The sequence below is a fragment of the Erpetoichthys calabaricus genome, chromosome 15, assembly GCF_900747795.2.
Source record: "Erpetoichthys calabaricus chromosome 15, fErpCal1.3, whole genome shotgun sequence".
Lineage (NCBI taxonomy): Eukaryota > Metazoa > Chordata > Cladistia > Polypteriformes > Polypteridae > Erpetoichthys > Erpetoichthys calabaricus.
Genome location: NC_041408.2, coordinates 12,111,423 through 12,131,758, shown reverse-complemented (window position 1 = coordinate 12,131,758; position 20,336 = coordinate 12,111,423). Strand labels below are relative to the sequence as shown.

Below are 20,336 nucleotides of genomic sequence, written 5' to 3'. Positions count from 1 at the left end.
CAGACATTGCACTTTACGAAACCCAGTGGTTTCTCATTTTTGCAACACACACACAAACACAAAGTAGTTTCTACTTTAAACTACCATAAACATACAAGTATCCTATTTGTAAGTTTCATTATTTCAACTATGACTTGACTATGGGAAGAAATCCTTCTTCACTATCAGTTTAACAGTTTTGAAACTAATGGTTTGCATCAAGTAACGTCAAACAAAGCATTACTAATGCAGTCCATTTCATATCAATATAGCTTGCAAAATCACCACTGACAGGAAGTGTTCTTGCAAGAGGAACTATGCAAGCTGTACTCATATCTGATGTGGTTTGTCATTTACAATTAAATATATTTTCAGAAAGTGGTGGCGATGTTCTCAGATCTCCTTTCAATATTGCGACTTTCATATTCTAAATGGTTCAAGTCTAAGAAACATACATTTCTGTTGGTTCAATGGATATACTGTATACATTGTGACTTCACTATCTGAAATCTTCATGTCCGAAGACACAACTTCGAAGAACATTTTAGCAGTTTATCTGACTTGCTTATAGGAACAAAAATGGGTATATTAGCAATTACTTATTTATAAGAGACCAACTTAGATATTACCTTAACTGATCCTAACAGCAGCAATAACTTAGTTTACTTCAAAAACGAAGCATACATGTGACTGCTGCTTTCCATGAGGAAAACTGTGCTGTCACATACTCTGGGATTAATATGGTCTCTGTCCTACTTAGATTCAGTACAATGAACTACAATGCTTATTAAAACTCTTAAGTGACTTTTGTCCCGACTGTGACACTTGTGGGTGCTCAAGTTAAAGTGAAGATGAAGAAAGAAGAAGAAGAAAAAAAAAAAAAGGTGGTCACATATTTCACATGTTTTGGGAAACAGGATAAACAAACATGTCAGTTAACAATCTGCATGAAGTGATGCAGGATATGGATCTTCTCTTTGAAACGGGTGTAGAAAATGAGCAATAGCTTTCCAAGGCACTAGATTCTTTGTTAGATCTGAGATGTGGAGAATAAGACCATTAAATGAAACAAAATCTGTCAATATCAAGTGAATGGTAATATGTGGCTATCAAGCTGAATCAGTAAAATTAACAGGATTGCAAAGTTTTCCTTAAATGGTCAAAGATTCGATTTCCACTTTTCAGAATTCTACTAAGAAGAATTTGTGACACAAGCAGAAACATGTGGCTCACAGAACAATGATTACAATGACTTCCCCTTGCAGTAACATTAAAGCTGCTGTATTTGTCAAGCAAATTCAACATAATATGCATATTCTTTAACTGGTTACAAGTTACAAGAAAGGATCAACTAATTTCAGGTAAGGTTTGCAACTACTGTATTGGTATGTACCTGTGTCGCCATCTTGAGGAAAAATAAAAGTTTGCAGGACACTCTTTTTAACACTGAGTTACAATGTTTAAAAAGGTGTGATCTTTCCTTTATGTCACCTAACTGTCTGACCTTGCCATGTTTCCCTTAGGTGACACAAATATAATCAGATAAATACAAGTACAACGAACTGCCAGGGACCTAAAAAATATTTTGTTGTAATGAGATTCTGTATTTGTCACTATAGTGCTTTCTTTAACTTGCGTCCAGGCGTTTGCAATCATTTCAATAGCTTCTTTTGCGTTAATTTTAAACTTCTCCTGTCTACAAGTTATGCTGACGAGAATTTTTCTCAGCATTTCCTTGCAATAATACTCTTTCAAAAGAGTGTGAATGATGCCCAAACTCAATGGCTGGAGCACTGCTGTGCAATTGGGTGGGAGGAATTCAACGCGAATATTATCTAAAGGCGGAAGCATGTTGTGGGCAGTAGAGTTATCAATCAGAAGCCGAATCATCCTTTTCTCCTTCTTCATATTGTGAGGTTTCTGAACTCTTTTGGGATCCCCCTCACCCAATTGGAACGTCACGCTGAAGTGCGTCCCGAAGCGTGATTGCCGCGTCTGTGGAAGATTGTTTGTCTGTTGCCGGGGCAGGGCAAACAGCAAGCTCACAGCGGTGCAGTGAGGCGCCACAGAAGCAAACTCTAAAAGATTGTGGGTACGCTATAAGTCCCTGTCTTACACCCCAAAACACAAGGCTGAGTCTCAGTACTTTAGCAAAACCAGCTTTATTTAGCTTGAAACAGGAAGAGCATGGTTATTTATTGTAACGGGATCTGCCACTTTCCTATACAGAGACACAGCAGTCAGACAGGGTTGTGACCAGGCTAGTGGCCATGTAATACTGTTCCCTGCATTTACAATGTTCCTTGGATCACCCATCGAGATATTTTCTGTTTGCTTCAGTGCCGACCTGCAGCAGGGAGGTGAGCCTGCTGTTGCCCCGGCAACAGATAAACAGTCTTCCACAGACGCGGTGATCGCACTTCGGCGTGTTGTCCACTTGGGGGAAGTCCCAAGAGAGTTTACAAACCTCACATTTTCTTGAATGAGTGCCGCATTAATTGTAATGTTTCTTGAACGAGCATCACTGAACCACATAAAAACTGCTTTTTCAACGTCTTCAAATGCAGCAGTTCACATACATTTGCAACCTGAGATTTTTCTTTTTTTTTTTTTTGTCTTTCAAGAAAGTTGACAATGTCGATTGCGAAATTCCGAATTCACTGGCAATGTCTTTTTTCTTTTTGCTGCAATCGAGAGCTGCAAAAATTGAAAGTTTTTTTTTCTAATATGAACTGTTATCATTTTTACATGTCTGCCATTTCTATCGGAGAGTGACAATGAGTTAAATTCCAATGGATATTTTTCAAATGTTGATGAGCAATAAGCAAAAGGTATCACTGAAAACCACTGAAAACAAAAACAGTAACAAAATAGTATGAGGAAAGTTCGAAGAAAGAAATTTTTTTTAACAATGTTTCTGTTTGGGGATCGTTGTGCACAACTGAGCTGCGCCCACAGAACTAACTGCTCTGTGGATGATTCATTCAGGCATTTCAAGGTCACTTCGTTGTAATGAAAGTATCTGCTGAATGTACTTCGTAGTAATGAGATTTCTATAGACTTGTGTCATATGAGGAAACCGTTGGGACCATAAAAATACTTTGTTGTAAAGATATTTGTTGTAACGGAATTTTACCTCTAGTTGCATTTGTGAACTAAGTCATCAGCTCTTTAAATGGACCACCGGCCCAAAGAAATGGTGCTAGAAATAAACCCTACTGTAAAGCAAAGCTAACAAACATGGTTTGTTACAGCATGTACATGTTAACAGAAGATATTTACAACCTAGCAGAATCCTTGTGGCCTAATTAGTTAAATGAAACATCTAAATTAAAAATTTTCAGGGTTACAACAATTTTAAAACATGCAAGAATCATTTTGATGGAGCACATCAAGCAAGTAAGGCTTACTTGTGAAACCGCCCTGATCGATCTTCATTATCTGCATACAGGAACATTTTCAAAGCATAGTTTTCAATGTGGGCATGACCAACTAGCTCTTGAGAAACTGATTCATTATCCGAAAGCTCTTTCTTCATCTGAAACACAGCAGGAAAATAAATAAATACAAAAATGTTATTATGTTTAACAAATCAAACAGTTTAAGCAAACCGACGAGGATTTAAAAATCCATGGTTTTAACTTAAAACATGAAAAAGGCATATATGAACAGTGCAAAAAATTACTACCTTTATTTAGAAAGAAATGAAATGATTCATAGATTAATTAAGTATGTGACTCTGCAACTGATTAACAGTAGTTTGGAAAAATATTTGCATACAAACTATATAGGTTATTTAACAGGTTGCTACATGAAAATAAATGTGAAAAATGAACAGAAACAATCTGCAGGTTTTAGCCAATTCTAAAAGACAAAGTTCTAACACGCTGTACCAAAAACTATTGAATAAAAATGCTAAATTCAAAACCAATTCTTGTGGCTAATGAGCATGCGGTTTAATTACACACACATCTAATTGTTCCCAATAGCTTTCTATTTTGTCATAAACTGCAACCAGTATGCATTTTAATATTCTAGAAAAACCAGAACAAGGTTCATACACTAGAGAGTAACAGACCCATTCAAACCCTCAACTTCACTGAGCCTGAAGTGAAGTTTGCTACAACGTAGATGTCTTGGCAGGAGTATTCTGTATACGTCAGATACAGATTGGGTTATTTTATGCAAAAACAAACTTTACATATCACTGAACGATTGAGCATCTCCGAATCTTCAACTAACCCCTTTACTCGAAACTAACTGAAAGCACAGAGTTTGTGAATAGCCAAAGGCTCAAAAGTACTTGAGTAAGAAGGTTTATTGCAAGACAAGGGAGCTCTTTGAAAATTGTTAATAGTTTGACAAGAACGTTTCAGGTTTCCTTATAAAATCAGTAAAGCAAATAATACTTGTTACATTTCAGCAGGTGGGTTCCAGATTCTGAAAAGATCCACTGTTCACTTTTTAATGAAATCTCATGTGATTCCTGAATAAAGTAATTCGTTACACACTGCTTTTCTTGTACTCGGTAGCACACGTGAAGACTGGTGGGGTGGGGGGTTATGGGTGTTAATGCTTTCAGTCTTAAGCCTCATTCAATAAAGTACACATGCCCATTTCAGGATGATGGATGCCGATTATATTCTTTGCACTCCTTGGAGGTCTCTTTGAAAGAATTACAAAAAAATAATGTTATACTGCTCTGCACATCACTATTGTTGAATTTTATCAAAAAAATAAATAAATAAAAATAAATAAAAAAAAAACAACAAGTGAAGAACGCAAGAAACCAAAATTAAGAGATTAATGTTAATTTTTTATTTCATGACACAAATATGCATAATTTCTATAGTGCTTTGACATTAAATAATATTTTCAATAAATTGTGCTGCTTTACATTTTGTGAACCCTTTGTGCAGGTCTTTATTCTATGGATGAAATTCGAATAAAATAATAAAAAGAACTTGCTTTACTAGAAGAAAGGGTTTATATCTACCAATTTTTTGGAAAAAAAAATATTTTCTGTAAAAAGTATAACCTTGCTGCTCGTATTAACTTTTTAAGCCCATCTGGATGATCTAACACATTTCTGAAGACTGAATTCTAGAAAGCAACATCTACATTTAAATTTTCTGATTATTATAAATCATATCTGGCAAAAATGATGTAACACTCCCTAACACAAAACAAATAACATTACCCATAATGCCAATAATCAGAGTGGGGCTCATTCTTCTTGTGTTGCATTCTTCCATGAATTTGGATAGCTCTTCATCATACTGTAGAAGGGATTCAGAGATAAACTTAAATACTCTTGAGAAGAATGTCAGCTTTCCTGTATATGGATTGAAGCTGAAACTTACACAATGTTCTCTGGCATTACACTGATCTCACACATTCCAGCAAATTTACAAAAGAAATTAACAGGTAGAAATTTTGAGATTGGAGGGGCAACATGCAAATGTGCAACCTTAAGTGTGTAATGTCTTCAAAACATCTACAGCACTTCTGCAAGTTTACTAGATGTGGTGTAGATGTTAACTATTAACTACAGAAAATGCTTGCTTTTCCCATTGCTGCTCAAGAATAATTGACCACTTCTTATTATTTTGCATACAAAAATTTCTACTACTTAACTAATTATCATATCACATGCACCATTTTCTAAAAAACCATAAAAGGTAGGAATATAAATATTTCATTTTGGGAAAGTTTTGATTAAACAAGGACTTCATAGTAAAAATAAATCTCAAGAAACACAATATTTTCGACAAAACAGTTTTTAATTTACTGTATATACTCATGTTTAAGTTCTCCCGTGGATAAGTCGGGACTTGATTTTACCGTATAATTTCCGGTATTTTATAATATCGGTCGTATAAGTCGAATGTGGAAAACTCACGCTATTGATCCAAGAGATTACGATATGCTAACGCCCACCTGAGAGAGTAACCACGGAGTACACTGCCTTTATTTTACATGTATTGTGCCTACGTGACCACACGGTAATACCTGAACTATGAATACCTTTATCGTAAGAGCATCCCTTACCTATGTTGGAACGTTCGGTCAGAAGAAAACATGAAGCTGGTTTTACATTAAAAGTCGTTGAATTAGTGAAAGAAATTGGTAACTGTGCTGCTGCAATAAAATTTGATGTGTCTGAGAAACTGGTGTGAGATTGGAGGAAGCAAGAAGATTTAGAAAAAAAAATGCAAGGGTTGTATTTTTGAACAGGCATATAAGTCGGGGTCTGATTTTATGATCGATTTTTATGATTTCAAGACCCAACTTAAATGTAAGCATATACGGTACATACATTATCTGTATGTTCTGTGTTGTAAAGAACACTTCCACAAAATGTAGAAAACCAGATTTCTCTACACCCAAAACAGAACAGGAGTATCGAGGACTTTTGGTTGGGTGCAAATCCCAAAAGAGAGGAGCTCCATGATCAAAACATACCTAATTAAGAAAAACAATCTGCCACGTCTTAAACTATACAAAACTAATTTTACTATTTACTAATTTTTTGAAGAAAAACTGAGGTGTTCCAAAACTTTTGAATATTAGTGTATAGACACACACTCACGCATACATACAGGATGCCAACTGCAGCCAGATTTTTGATTGAATACACTACTGATTGGTTCATTGATAATTTGAACTACTCGTAAATAATGTATAAAAGCAGTCAATTTATAAAAAGTCATTATGGCAGAGCAGAGTTAAAATAAGTAGTGTTTCTTAGAAGAAAGTTTTAAAATAATTATAAAAAGAAAAATATATATAGAATGCAAGGAAGAAAGTGTTGGGTCTTCAAGCATGACCTGAATGTTTTATCTGACAAAGCCATGGGAGCAGAGTTCGGGAGAAGATCCACAGATGTTGCAGCACAGAAGTGAATAATAACACATTCCAAAAAGAATTTTGATAAAGTATGCAGTAATCACTTCTAAATAGAGAAAAAAATGGCCCACCCTTAGTATATGTGCTGGTTAATAGCATTGTAAGAAGGCTGATTGCTATTTGAGAATTTATCATCAGCTTGTAACTGACTACTTCAGTCTGTAATATGTGGGTATGCCACTGTCCTCAGTTAGGTTGTCATTACATAAACAATGGTAATAATCCTGAAAAATGACATTACTGTAAAGGGGGAAAAAACAGACACTGAGAATGGAAAAACTTCAACATTCTTTTTCAACAAAGATCTTTTTTTTTCTTTCTCTATATACTATACTGCCATCTGCTGTTGATAAAAACAAAATTCGTTACATATCGGACACTGAGTGAACTCTGCTGGCTTTTTGCCCTTTTAAGACAAACCATATATATTTATTTTTCAATTAGAGAGGCCACGGGCAAGTAGTAACTCTGTAACATACACATAAAATGGAAACTATTAAGAAAAATGTAAACACCAGAGTGTTTTCAGAAAGCAGCAGGTGTAAAAACATTGCAGAGGCAGCAGTGTGGGTTTTACACTCAGGAAAGACACTGCTTAAGGAAATGTGATCTAACAAAGCACAGAGCTTTACTCTAACGAAACCCAAGGTTTTAAGAGACAGTAATCTCTAAGCACTACCTTAAATAAGTACATAATTAATTTACAGATGTATTTGGAGTGAATAAAATAATAGTGAAAGAAACACAGTGTAGAAATACATAAACAACTCTACTGGGAAATGGTGATTTACAATTCAGTCTGTAAAAAAATAAAAATCAAATAAAGAAAACATTATTACTAAAATTAACAAAATAGACGAAGGGTGGTTAATGTGTGTTCACCAACAACCACCAATCAATAAATAAATTGTAAAGTATAGGATATCATGCAACATTTTATATATATATATATATATATATATATATATATACACATATATACATATACACAGTGCATCTGGAAAGTATTCACAGTGCATCACTTTTTCCACATTTTGTTATGTTACAGCCTTATTCCAAAATGGATAAAATTCATTTTTTTCCACAGAATTCTACACCCGGAAGTACTGCCAGAAGAGGAACCGGATTCCCATGCAGCACTTCCGCCAAACCCTTCAGTAAACTTTGCACTGCAGTGCTTTATGTTCTTGTGGCGAGTGCATACCATACCAAGATGTGATGCAGCCAGTGAGACCAGACTCCACTGTGCACCTAAACAAGATCAGAACAGATGGAGAAATCAAATCAAATCTCATTTGTCATGTAAAATTATACACAGTATATTATGTATTGAAATGGTTAGTTTCTGAACTCCAAGACTGTGCATTAGAAGAAGAATATAAAAAAACAATAAATACACAACTCTATAAACCTCAATACATACAATGAAGCACTATCATGAATTAGGTTAACATATGAAAACAGTGCATCATGTCACTCTTGGTACTGTCTCCATTTAGGATGCAGATAGACTATGGTGAGAAGCACTACCCAAGTCTGTCTGAACTTGTCTTCAGGCAATGGTGGCCTTTCTCTGAATGTAGTACAGAGAAGATTCCATTGTTGGGATGGCTGGAATCCGTGATAATTTTCTTTAACCCGGTGCAAAATCATTTGGTGCGAATGTTAAGAGAGTACACACCGACTGATGCGATCAGTTGACTGCTCCACTCTCTGCATGCGGTTTCCAAACCAGGCAGTAGAACTTAAGTCAGGATACTTTAGATGGTAGGTACATAGAAATTCTTTACTTGCTATCTGAAGGGCAGGGCTCAAAGCCCTGAGGCATCTAAGAAAAAAGAGGTGCAAGTGATTCTTTATGACAGCAGCACTTGCACAGAATAGAGATCTTTCACCAGATAACATGTAGCGTGTATTGGAGTCATTTGAACCAACACAGGAGAGCATCCCTGGGTTACACCTCTGACACCTCATGATATACATAACACAACACAAAATCCATTCTTTGTCATGAGTTTGGGGGCAGCCTTTCCAAGCAACATCACACAAAAGGCAGAAACCAACCAGGGCACCAATAAAATCTGAACTCACTTATACACTCACATAAATGCTAAATTAACTCAAACTTGTGACGAGCGCCCTCTTCTACACGGTGGTGTGCTGGGGAGGCAGCATAAAGAATAGGGACACCTCACGCCTGGACAGACTGTTGAGGAAGGCAGGCTCTATTGTAGGCACGGAGCTGGACAGTTTGACATCTGTGGCAGAGCGACGGGTGCTGAGCAGACTCCTGTCAATCATGGAGAATCCACTGCATCCACTGAACAGGATCATCTTCAGACAGAGGAGCAGCTTCAGAGACAGACTGCTGTCAATGTCCTGCTCCACTGACAGACTGAGGAGATCGTTCCCCCACACTATGCGACTCTTCAATTCCACTCAGGGGGGTAAATGTTAACATTATACAAAGTTATTGTCTGCAGTTAAAACAGCATTTTTTATCACTCTTTAATTTAATATTGTTTTTTTTATCAATATGCTGCTGCTGGAGTATGAATTTCCCCTTGGGATTAATAAAGTATCTTTCTATCTATCTATCTATCTATCTATCTATCTATCTATCTATCTATCTATCTATCTATCTATCTAGAAGAGAACACAGGCAGACACAGGGGAAATGTACAAATGCTGCATTAACAATGACATGGCTCCAGTTTCACAAACCAAGATGCTGGACATGTGAGATAACAGTACAAGCCACTGCACAGCAATGCCACCCTTAGCTAGTCCAACTAATTCAAAATGTGTAAAGTGCAAGAGGACAACTATCTCAGTATTAGGTAGCTGCACTTAGTAATGGAGTCTTTCAGGATATAATTAAATATGATAATTTTTTTGTCTACCTAAAAGTTTTGATTCAGACAAATTGACTGCAAAGCACAATTTTTTTTTCCTCATTAAAACTAGGGGTCTCCTCCCCCTGCTCACTTCGCTCGTCCACCCCGGGTTTGGTTAACCGGATATACAATTTTAAGAGATTGCTATTTTGATTGGAATTCTTACATATGCATTATTTTCACTTTTACTTTAAAACTTAAGTAAAAAAAAAAATATTTGGAATTAACTTTTCTTCAAGATCACATTGAATTTTGATTCCGTGTTTGGACTTACATCGTCACAACGCAACATATAACTGCCTATGAGTGAATATCGTTTCTTTCTCTTTAATAAATAAAACGACTTTTTCAAATGTTTGTCCATGCTCTTTCTTCTTCGCTTAGTCATTGATGTGTCATCTAGAATGTGTAAAATTATTGCACTGATAAAATTTATAAGAGCTGGGAGCGCAGGAAGTGTGTCTGACAAAAGCATTCACACGACTGAGGTTAGATGACCGTGGTCTTGTTTGAAAATAGTTGTATGTAAGCCGTGACTTGAAAGAATCTCATGTTAAAAGTATCTGTCTCACGGGACTTCATACCACGCCAACGTTTTTGGAATCTTAATTCTTGCGGATACGCCTCTTCATTGGGAAGGTGGGAGGTCTCAGTTGAGAAATTATTTTATATAAATCAGGTAAATCTATCCTTGTGAAAGAATTTAATTTGTTTATAATGGAGTACTGGGGCTTAAGAGGATCAGTGTTGGGGAGATGTACTATATTGTTTCTAATATCATAAATTTTTTGATTAAAAAATAGAGCAATAGCCTCACAAGTTTCACTGGAAGTATTTTGGAGGCATTCCATTGAGTGACCTGGGTTTAGCAGACAATCAATCGTAGAGAATAAGACTCTGGGATTACTAGCATTGTCACATTGTGACAACGCAACATATACAGTAACTGCCCGTGAATGAATATTGTTTCTTTCTCTTTACAAGAACTGTGTCTGACAATAGTATTCACACAAATGAAAAATGAGTGCACCGTGTTATGTGGGCAGGACCTTTTCCAAATTTCTTTACATAAGCTGTTGTCTTGCGGGGCTGGAAATTTTCTCTTGTGGGATTTCAGTTTCACCAAACAACAAATCTTTTAATTCTCGCGGATACGCGTCTTCATTAGGAAGAAACACTACTTTTTTTATTCCCTGATGGCAAAACGAATTAGACGATCTACAAGTCTCTGAATTAAAGTTTAAATCCGAACAATATATTCGATCTCTTTTCACTGTTCCGTTATTTCATTGAGTAATAATTTGTTTGTTTGCGCTAATGTGATCTTTCCCATCCTTTTTTGAGACTTTCTAATTTTCGTACTTCCATTATCTCTAACCTGCTCTGCATGCGTATCGCGCCAACATTTCTGAATGCTTTACGACGTTCTACTTTGTCATCTACTCTTTGTCCTTTATTTCCGGCCCCGGCATGGACTCATCTCACAGGATGTATAAGTGTCTCTCCGAGAAAATCACGTCTCGTCTCTCCTTCCAAGCTTTTTTATATAATAGAGAGATAATCTGGAAGATGTACCAAAACCAGTGGATCAAGTCAAATACGCAGAGAGCTAAATATTTTGCTGCTTGCTTTGAAACTTTTCTGCTCTATGCATGAAAAAACTATTTAAAGGCTGCCACTTAAGGTAGAGTATCAGTGTTCTTTCCCTAAAATAATAGTTCTAACAGTGTTCACAGCGGCTTTGGAAGCAACTAATTCATCTCTACATAACTTTCCTCTCAAAAGAGTCTTTACAAAAAGAAAATTAAATAAATAAAAGCCAGTTTAAGCTGGAATGTGCTTATTTTCCCCTTTGGGCTCATTTAACATCTTAACTAGCAACTTCAGCCGGATTTTATTGCTCTCTGAAGCAACAGTAGGCACCGTAAAAGTGCAGGAAATGAAAATTTATATTTGAATTCAGTTTTCATGTATTTTTTTGAAAAACACAGGTTTATTTTTTTTATGAAAAATAAGAACACTAATAAACAATGTTAAACACTAAGATGATGCTGAAGCCAAAATTCACAGAAGACACATCTTTAAAGAAGGTGATGAGTCAAGGGTGTGTATTAAAAAAAAATGAAGGCGTGCGTGTGCGCATACACACATAAAGAACTAAAATAAATCATAAATATCCTTAGTAGGGTTGCTCCCATTCCTCCATGCAAACGTGTGTTAAACATTTGGATTTCAAAAATCGACTGTGTTAATGCATTACACTACAAAATAAACCACGTAATAAAAAAAAATAAATAAATAAAAATCACTCAAGCAGAATAGAAAAACAAATTGATAACAAACAAGATAAAGCCATTTGGCCCACCAATCTTATCATCTCATTTCAATTTTATGACAATTTAAAAATGTCTGAAGGCATAAATAACACTCCAGTTTTTCTTAGTCTTGAGTTATGCAACTTTTCTAATCCTGGCATGTTCTCTTCTCAGTACTCAAATGTGGCACTTGGTGCCACTGCCCTAATGTCAAGTTGTTTGCCTGCTTAAGGAAAAGTCATCTTTGATAGAGGAGTACTGGAGTCATCAGAGAGAAGGGTCCTTTCATCTGACTAGCTGGCCCAGCACTGACTCAGCTATAGAATGGCTTTGGTATGACAGCCGAGGTCTCCAGAACTCTGAACAATTCGGAATCCTATTACGTGACATCATCTACTCTTCCAATTTGCTCTGTACTTGTACTATTAATGTCAATGTCAACTTTATTTATATAGCACATTTAAAACAACATCGGAATGCTGTGTCCAAAGTGCTTTACAATAATAGAATTAAAGAAAAACATACAATTAACATGAATAACAAATAGGAATAAAATAAATGAACATAAATAAAATAAATAATAAACAGAAGTAATGATACATAATCGCAATGAGGAAAACATCAGTATTACTGAAGGTCACGGAATGCAAGTGAACAGAAATGAGTCTTTAATCTCGTTTTAAACAGTTCAATTGTAGACGACTCCTTTATGTGATGAGGTAAAGAGTTTATTACTATTGTACTGTTGTATTATATTGAGCATTCCTTGTGTTCTGTTCTGTGTATTCGACTGATCCAATTTTTTTGACACCAACTGCATGCCCAACCTATCTGGAAGGGGGTCTCTCTCTGAATTACCTCTCTCGAGATTTCTTTCATTTTTTCCTTACAAGGGTTTTTTTTTTTTCTTGTCTTCTTAAATACTCAAGACGGGGGGGCTGTCAAAAATCAAGGCCTGTTAAACTCCAATACGGCACCTGCTCGTGGGATTTTGGGCTATACAAAAATTGTAAATATTTCTTGTTGCTTGACTCTGAACTCCATTACACCTACAGTTTCTTCACACCATAAACGCATGGGATATTGTAGTTTAAGTAAACCTATCATACTGCACAACTTTCCTGTTTTTTTTAGCTAAACTAGGGGACTTCACTCGCCCACCAAACCCCCCCACCCCATGCGCTACATGCCAACCACTCTGCGTGTCTGCCGTTCGTGTTGTGAAGAGGGAGGCTAAACGCACCCCCAAGGAGACGCGGTCGCTCCTCCAAAACCCCCTCTTAAACGGTGATATAATGGGAAACACATACTTTTTTTTTTTTTTACCTCCTCTTTGCTCGATCAGTTGCTGCTGCAGTGCCGTGTGATTTGCATTTTGCGCAGCGCGTTTCTGTCATATCACCTATGTCCATATATTTGATCTCTTTTCGCTTTTACCTTTTCATCAATATTGCACTGAATTTTGATTCTGTGTTTGGAATTACATCGTGACAACGCAATGTATAACTGCCTGTGAATGAATGTCGTTGCTTTCTCTCTACAAGAAATGTGTCTGACATAACCACGCAGGACTTTTCCAAATCTCTTTGCATGAGCTCTTATCGTCTCGTGGGACATGAAAGTGTCTCTGAGACAATCACATCTCGTCTCCTTCCAAGATTTTTTTTTTTTTTTTTATAATAGAGTGATGTACAAACTAAAGTATATTGATGTTGTAGACAAACACGCTATTCAACTTCAGGTTTGTTCTCCACATATGAGATTTCCTCATCTTTAATTCAAACAACGACAAGAGACTATGTAATGACATACATGGAAACGTGGAAGCCAAGGTTTATATATCAATGCAAGAATAACATTAACCTGAGCTCCTAAAAAGTAATAAACTTACACTAGAGGTAAAATGTCTGGCTTGTACATTAAGCTGTTATAATTAGACGTTACTAGTGGTCTGCTTTGCTTCATTCACCCCCTAATTGGATATCCTGGTCATAAAAAAATACAGGAGCTATGAATGCCAATCAAGACCAGTTTCTAAAGTTTTGTTATTTTGTGTTTTGCTTTACTAACACATTTTACTTAAAAGTATGTTGCCTTTTTTTAGGCCTTCACTTTCAATCTAACATCTCTTGCCTGCCTCAGAGACTCAGGTTCATCTGCCAGCCTGATCACGGTGTTTGTGCAATATGAAAATTGTACTTGTGGTCATTTGGGTTTTCTCTTGAGTTTGCTCTCATTAATTGATATAGAAGTCTGGCTAACTGCCAACACTATCGTAAATAGAGTCTGTAGGAACAAATGAGACCATGGGCAAAAAGTATACACTGCAATATACTGGTGGTTCATCAAGAGTTTGGTCTTGATTTATACCTTATGTTGCTGAGTGGGCCTTGGCTTCCCATGAGCCTGCACTGGAAAATGAAGTTAAAAAAACCAACAGAGGAATGAAAGATGGATTTTCCTATTTTATGTTTGTGTAAGTTGCTGTGGGTGTGAAAAGCTGAAGTCACAGTGATCCTGAAAGATCAAGACTCAGAATTACTGTAGTAGGCTTATGAAACACACTCACACACACACACTGCTCAGCTAATGGCAACCTGTTGCTATGACACCTTATAAACTCCAAAGAAGTTGCAATAAACTGTTTGGCTCTGATGTTCCAAAATCCCAAGTCACTTGTGAATCTGCCTTTCCAAGTGTACGTTGGGTAACAGAAGGCATTCCTCACAGACTGCATTGTTTCCAGGCTTTTATGAAAAGAGAAAAACGTATAGCTGCCAACTTTTCATGCGTTCCATTATATGCTGAGAGTGCAGAAAGAAATCCTTTAATATGTGTAGCAAATGCTATGTTAGTAATGCAATTATCAAAACAGGAATGTGATGTCTGTTGCACCACTCTGTAGAACTGTATTGACAGAAACAAAACGAGGCTGAGACAAAGCGAATGATTGCAAGCTATGGCCAAAAGACAGCTTTCTGGATCCACCATCAGTACAATACAAATATAAATTCTTCTATTAACGCTTCTGCATTGTAAAATTAATTCAATAAATGTAACCTGACGACTACAGAATGGCACTTGAGCAGTGCTGACTCAGAGAATATGCAGAAGTAAGAGAGAGCTGAATAGACGTTCTCACAACAATTATACTCTACTTATAAAATAAAGATATATATATACAGTGATCCCTCGCTATATCGCGCTTCGCCTTTCGCGGCTTCACTCCATCGCGGATTTTATATGTAAGCATATTTAAATATATATCGCGGATTTTTCGCTGCTTCGCGGGTTTCTGCGGACAATAGGTCTTTTAATTTCGGGTACATGCTTCCTCAGTTGGTTTGCCCAGTTGATTTCATACAAGGGACGCTATTGGCAGATGGCTGAAAAGCTATCCAGCTTACTTTCTCTCTTGCGCTGACGTAGGGGGGTGTGAGCAGGGGGGCTGTGTGCAGCTGCTTCCTGAAGGACAGGCTGCACGGAGCTTCGCATACTTAAAGCTCAAAGGGCAACGTATTGATTTTTTTTATCTGTCTCTCGCTATCTCTCGCTATCTCTCTCTCTCTCTCTCTCTCTTCTCTCTCTCTCTCTCTCTTCCTGCTCCTGACAGAGGGGGTGTGAGCTGCCGCCTTCAACAGCTTTGTACCGGCGGTGCTTCGCATACTTAAAGCCGTATTGATTTTTTTTTTGACTGCTTGCTTTGCACTCCTTTGAAAAGGAAGATATGTTTGCATTCTTTTAATTGTGAGACAGAACTGTCATCTCTGTCTTGTCATGGAGCACAGTTTAAACTTTTGAAAAAAGAGACAAATGTTTGTTTGCAGTGTTTGAATAACGTTCCTGTCTCTCTACAACCTCCTGTGTTTCTGCGCAAATCTGTGACCCAAGCATGACATTCTAAAAATAACCATATAAAACATATGGTTTCTACTTCGCGGATTTTCCTACTTCGCGGGTGGCTCTGGAACGCAACCCCCGCGATGGAGGAGGGATTACTGTATATATATATATATATATATATATATATATATATATATATATATATATATATACACACTGATATAACAAAAATTAAGATGGGCTATTTTAGAGAAACTAGTTAGGCCCCAAACACTCACAATACACATACACTTCAATCACAGGTAAATATTCTGCAATGAGAGTGCAAAATTTGACAAAGAAATATACATATATACATATATATACATACATATATACATACATATACATACATACATATATATACATACATATACATACATATATATACATACATATACATATATACATACATACATATACATACATATACATACATATATATATCTAAATAGCCAATTCCGCACGCTTCGCAGCGGCGAAGTACTGCTTTTAAATTCTTATTAAGAAGAAAAGAAAACCTTTTTAAATTGAGGGAAAATATACCAATAACAATTTGTTAAGGATCTGTTTTTTTGTGAAGCTGCCTTTACACTGCCTCTCCGCTGTCTTATAAACGAACGCCATATAAGGCCGTCCTTTCTCCTTGCTTAGCGGTTCTGTATTGTTTTATTGTTCGTTTATTACGATTGTTATAGTTATTGTGTAGGTATTTGAGACTCACTTTTCTGTTCAGGTACCCATTTCCCTTATGTAATCCGCGGATTCTCCGCTATTTTTTGTTTGTTTATTACGATTATAGTTATTTATTGATTCTCTTCTCTAGCTGACTGCCTGCTCATATAAGGCGCTCTGCTGTTTTTTTGTGACGCAGCCTTTACACAGGTTCTCCGCTGCTTTATAAATGAACGCCATATAAGGTCATCCTTTTTCCTTGCTTCGCCAAGGAAGCAACCTTTTTATTTAATCCACGGGTTCTCCGCTGTTTTATTGTTCGTTTATTCCGATTGTTATAGTTCTCTTTGTATACCACGTTGTCAGTTCAGCACTCCGGTTGTAATATGACCAAGCTGTGCAAGCTTACTGTTGAGAATGCAACGTATAGTTGTACAGGAGAAAAGCAATCTTGCCTCAAATCAATGGCAACCTTTTGTAGGTCTATGAACTTAATTTAAACTTTAGGTGTACACGGTGCTTTGTTTCCAAAGTACCTGCACTCATGAAAATGTCTGTATGCGTCAGTCGCTTCATATTCTTTTCCTACATTATCAATTGTGTAATGTGTTTTTTGAACAGGTTTGATTCATCGAAGTGATCACTCGTGCTGCGTTCAGTCAGTTCACGTGAGCCGCTCTCTTGTGTGATGCTGCGATGTCCATGGCTTTATTTAATGTTAGCTAAGACCCGGCACTTAAAAGTTTCTCGCTACAGCAATTTTAACTCCGTTACAAAGTGATCCAAAGTCTCGTTTATACCTTGTGTCTTCTCATTAAACTTGTATGTCGCGAATATGGTATTGCAAACAGCAGCGGGAGCGTTTCTATAAACTTAATTTAAACTTACGGTTTACACCGTGCTTTGTTTCCGCAGTAGCTGCACTTATGAATATGCCTGTATGCGTCACTCGCTCGCTTCTTATTGTTTACTCTGCCTTCTCAATTGTGTAATGAATGTTTTCTTCAACGCTCTTTGGAGCTCTTCCTTCTTTTCTACGTACTGCGTTCACAGTCAGTTCACGTGATTACGTGGGAGGCGTGATGACGCGATACGCAACTCCGCCTCCCACGGCCATCGAGCTGCAGTCTATTACAGTATATGGACAAAAGAGAGGTTCTAGTTATGACCGTTACGCGTAGAATTTCGAAATGAAACCTGCCTAACTTTTGTAAGTAAGCTGTAAGGAATGAGCCTGCCAAATTTCAGCCTTCCACCTACACGGGAAGTTGGACAATTAGTGAGTGAGTGAGTGAGTGAGTGCTTTGCCTTTTATTAGTATAGATTAAAGTAGAATGTCATAAACTAAACTTCATTCTAAAATCAATGTTTAATTTACTAGATTTTCTCAAACCCCGTCATAAGTTAATGCAGCACATTAAATGCCTTGTGTTAAGTGTTCCCGACCAAGTTGTAAATCACTACGTGCTTCTTAAACTGACTTTCTCTGCACTAAGAGGAGGCGCCGGCAGCAATCACCGCACAGAATCCATTCACGTCATGATATTCCTGCTCTCTGAAAATTTAGAATGCTAAGATAAATACTTGATATCATTTTCATGATGAAATGCATTAAAGCGGGTATTAAACATGCACGGTAGTGAGGCGGTAGTGCTGCTCCCTCGCAGTACGGGGTCCCCAGGTGTATGTTCAGTGTAGAGAACTTTATGGCAGGTGTGACGAGGCTCCAGAAAACTGGATGTATGAATGGGTATCGCAAAGGTTTAACTTAAATATTGTGTAAATGTTGGGTTTGTGATCTGGTGGTTGGAGACACGAACACAGAATTCAATGCATGTTCTTCTGAGCGGGCTTTGTTTATTGCACGTGTGTTGTCTGTCTGACGTACCAAAACCCCAGTTCCTATACTTCCTTTTTCTTTCTCCACATAACCAATCACCACACGATAAACGTCTTTGTGAAATTAAAACTAGTTATAAACTTAGCCCACGGAGTATTCAGAACTTAAAAAATATTTTCATTATACATGTTTAATTATGCCATCCATTCAGGGTTGCGTCCATCCCAGTAAGCATTGTGTGCAAGGCAGGAAGAAATCCTGAACGAGTCGCCAGCACATCGCAGGGTGAATACGAGCAAAACATACACTAGCAGGGTCAATATAGCATAACAAACCCCCACATCCTACACGACTTTGAAAGGAAACTGAAGCACGCCGAGTAAACCCACCAGAAAAACATGCAAATTCAAGGCAGGGTACACCCGAGACACCCTTGCTGCAAGGCAGCAGTGCAACCTCCATGCCGCCGTGCCCCCACATGACTAATACATGCTTTAATGCATTTCATCATGAAAATGATGATATCAAGTATTTATCTTAGAATTCTAAATGTTCTGAGAGCAGGAATATCATGAAGTGAATGTATTCTGTGCAGCGATCACTGTGGCGCCTCCTCAGTACAAGAGGAAGTCAGTTTAAGAAGCACGTACCGATTTAACATGGCTCGGGAACACAAAGCATTTAATGTGCTATATAACTTATGACTGGGTTTGAGAAAATCTAGTAAATTAAATATTCATTTTACGATTAAATTTAGTTTACAATGTTCTACTTTAATGACAAACTACGAGAATTAAGTCAACATGTCAACTTTAATCTTGACATAAGCGTCGAGATTAAAGTGGAAATGTCGAGAATAAAGTCAACATGTCGTCACACTATTACACTGTATTGAAAACAAATAAAACAAGTACAACTTGACTTGCAGTATTATCCAGTAGTACAGAAACAGTATTTACACATTTGAACATAATGGTCCACATCCAACTTTTTAAAACCAAAGTATCTCCAGGCAACTGACGTGACTCCCTTTTTTCGGCAAAAGTTCTTCTGTGTTATCATGTTCAACTTAATCGTCAGCTACAGCTACAGTTTCGGAAATGATTTCTGTACATTTTCACCGCGCAATACCTACACTACCACTACCTATTTAGCGGTGTAGCAGTGAAAAAGAGCCCTAGCGCAACACCGCTGTGATTAGTGGTGTAGCAGTGAAACAGGTCCCCACTTGAACAGTTTCCTGATGCACCACGTTCCAAATGTCATTTAGGCAATTTAAACCGGTGTTGCTGTATAAGAAAAATCCATATCATAACAAAAATAAAAAACGGTTTTATATATATATATATATATATATATATATATATATATATATAATATATATATAAAAATAAATAAATATATATATAAGTAAATATAAACATATATCTAAATATATATAAATAAATATAAACATATCTAAATATATATAAATATATATAAATAAATAAATATAATCATCTATATATATATATATAAAATTCTTTTCGCATTTGAAACGGAAATTACGTATGACCACGTGATATGGAAATTACATATGAAACGGAAATTACGTATGACCACACGATATGGAAATTACCTATGACCATAGAACATATTATAATACAGGAACTAGCCAGGTGCGTTCTGACAGAGAAGTTTTATTTATTCGTCCACGTGACTGCCGCTGAAACTGCCACATTGTAGTTTTTTTAGTTGGCAGTACTTGATAGTAGAAGAGATGAGGAAAACAGAGTTGCATCTTTCTACTTTTTAACTACACCGAGCTGTAAACAATGTGAAGACGAGACCGCCTTCAGC

The 20,336-nt window shown here is 36.8% G+C and overlaps 1 protein-coding gene across 2 annotated transcripts in view; it reads right to left on the bottom strand.

Moving 5' to 3' along the window:
- The window catches only part of vta1 (vesicle (multivesicular body) trafficking 1), a 106,432-nt gene that overhangs the window by 55,789 nt on the left and 30,307 nt on the right, over positions 1 to 20,336 (bottom strand). For both annotated transcript variants that reach the window (XM_028820307.2, XM_028820306.2), the window contains exon 3: positions 3,390 to 3,517. In XM_028820307.2, coding sequence (XP_028676140.1) covers positions 3,390 to 3,517 — 128 coding nt within the window. The remainder of the gene's footprint in view (positions 1 to 3,389; positions 3,518 to 20,336) is intronic.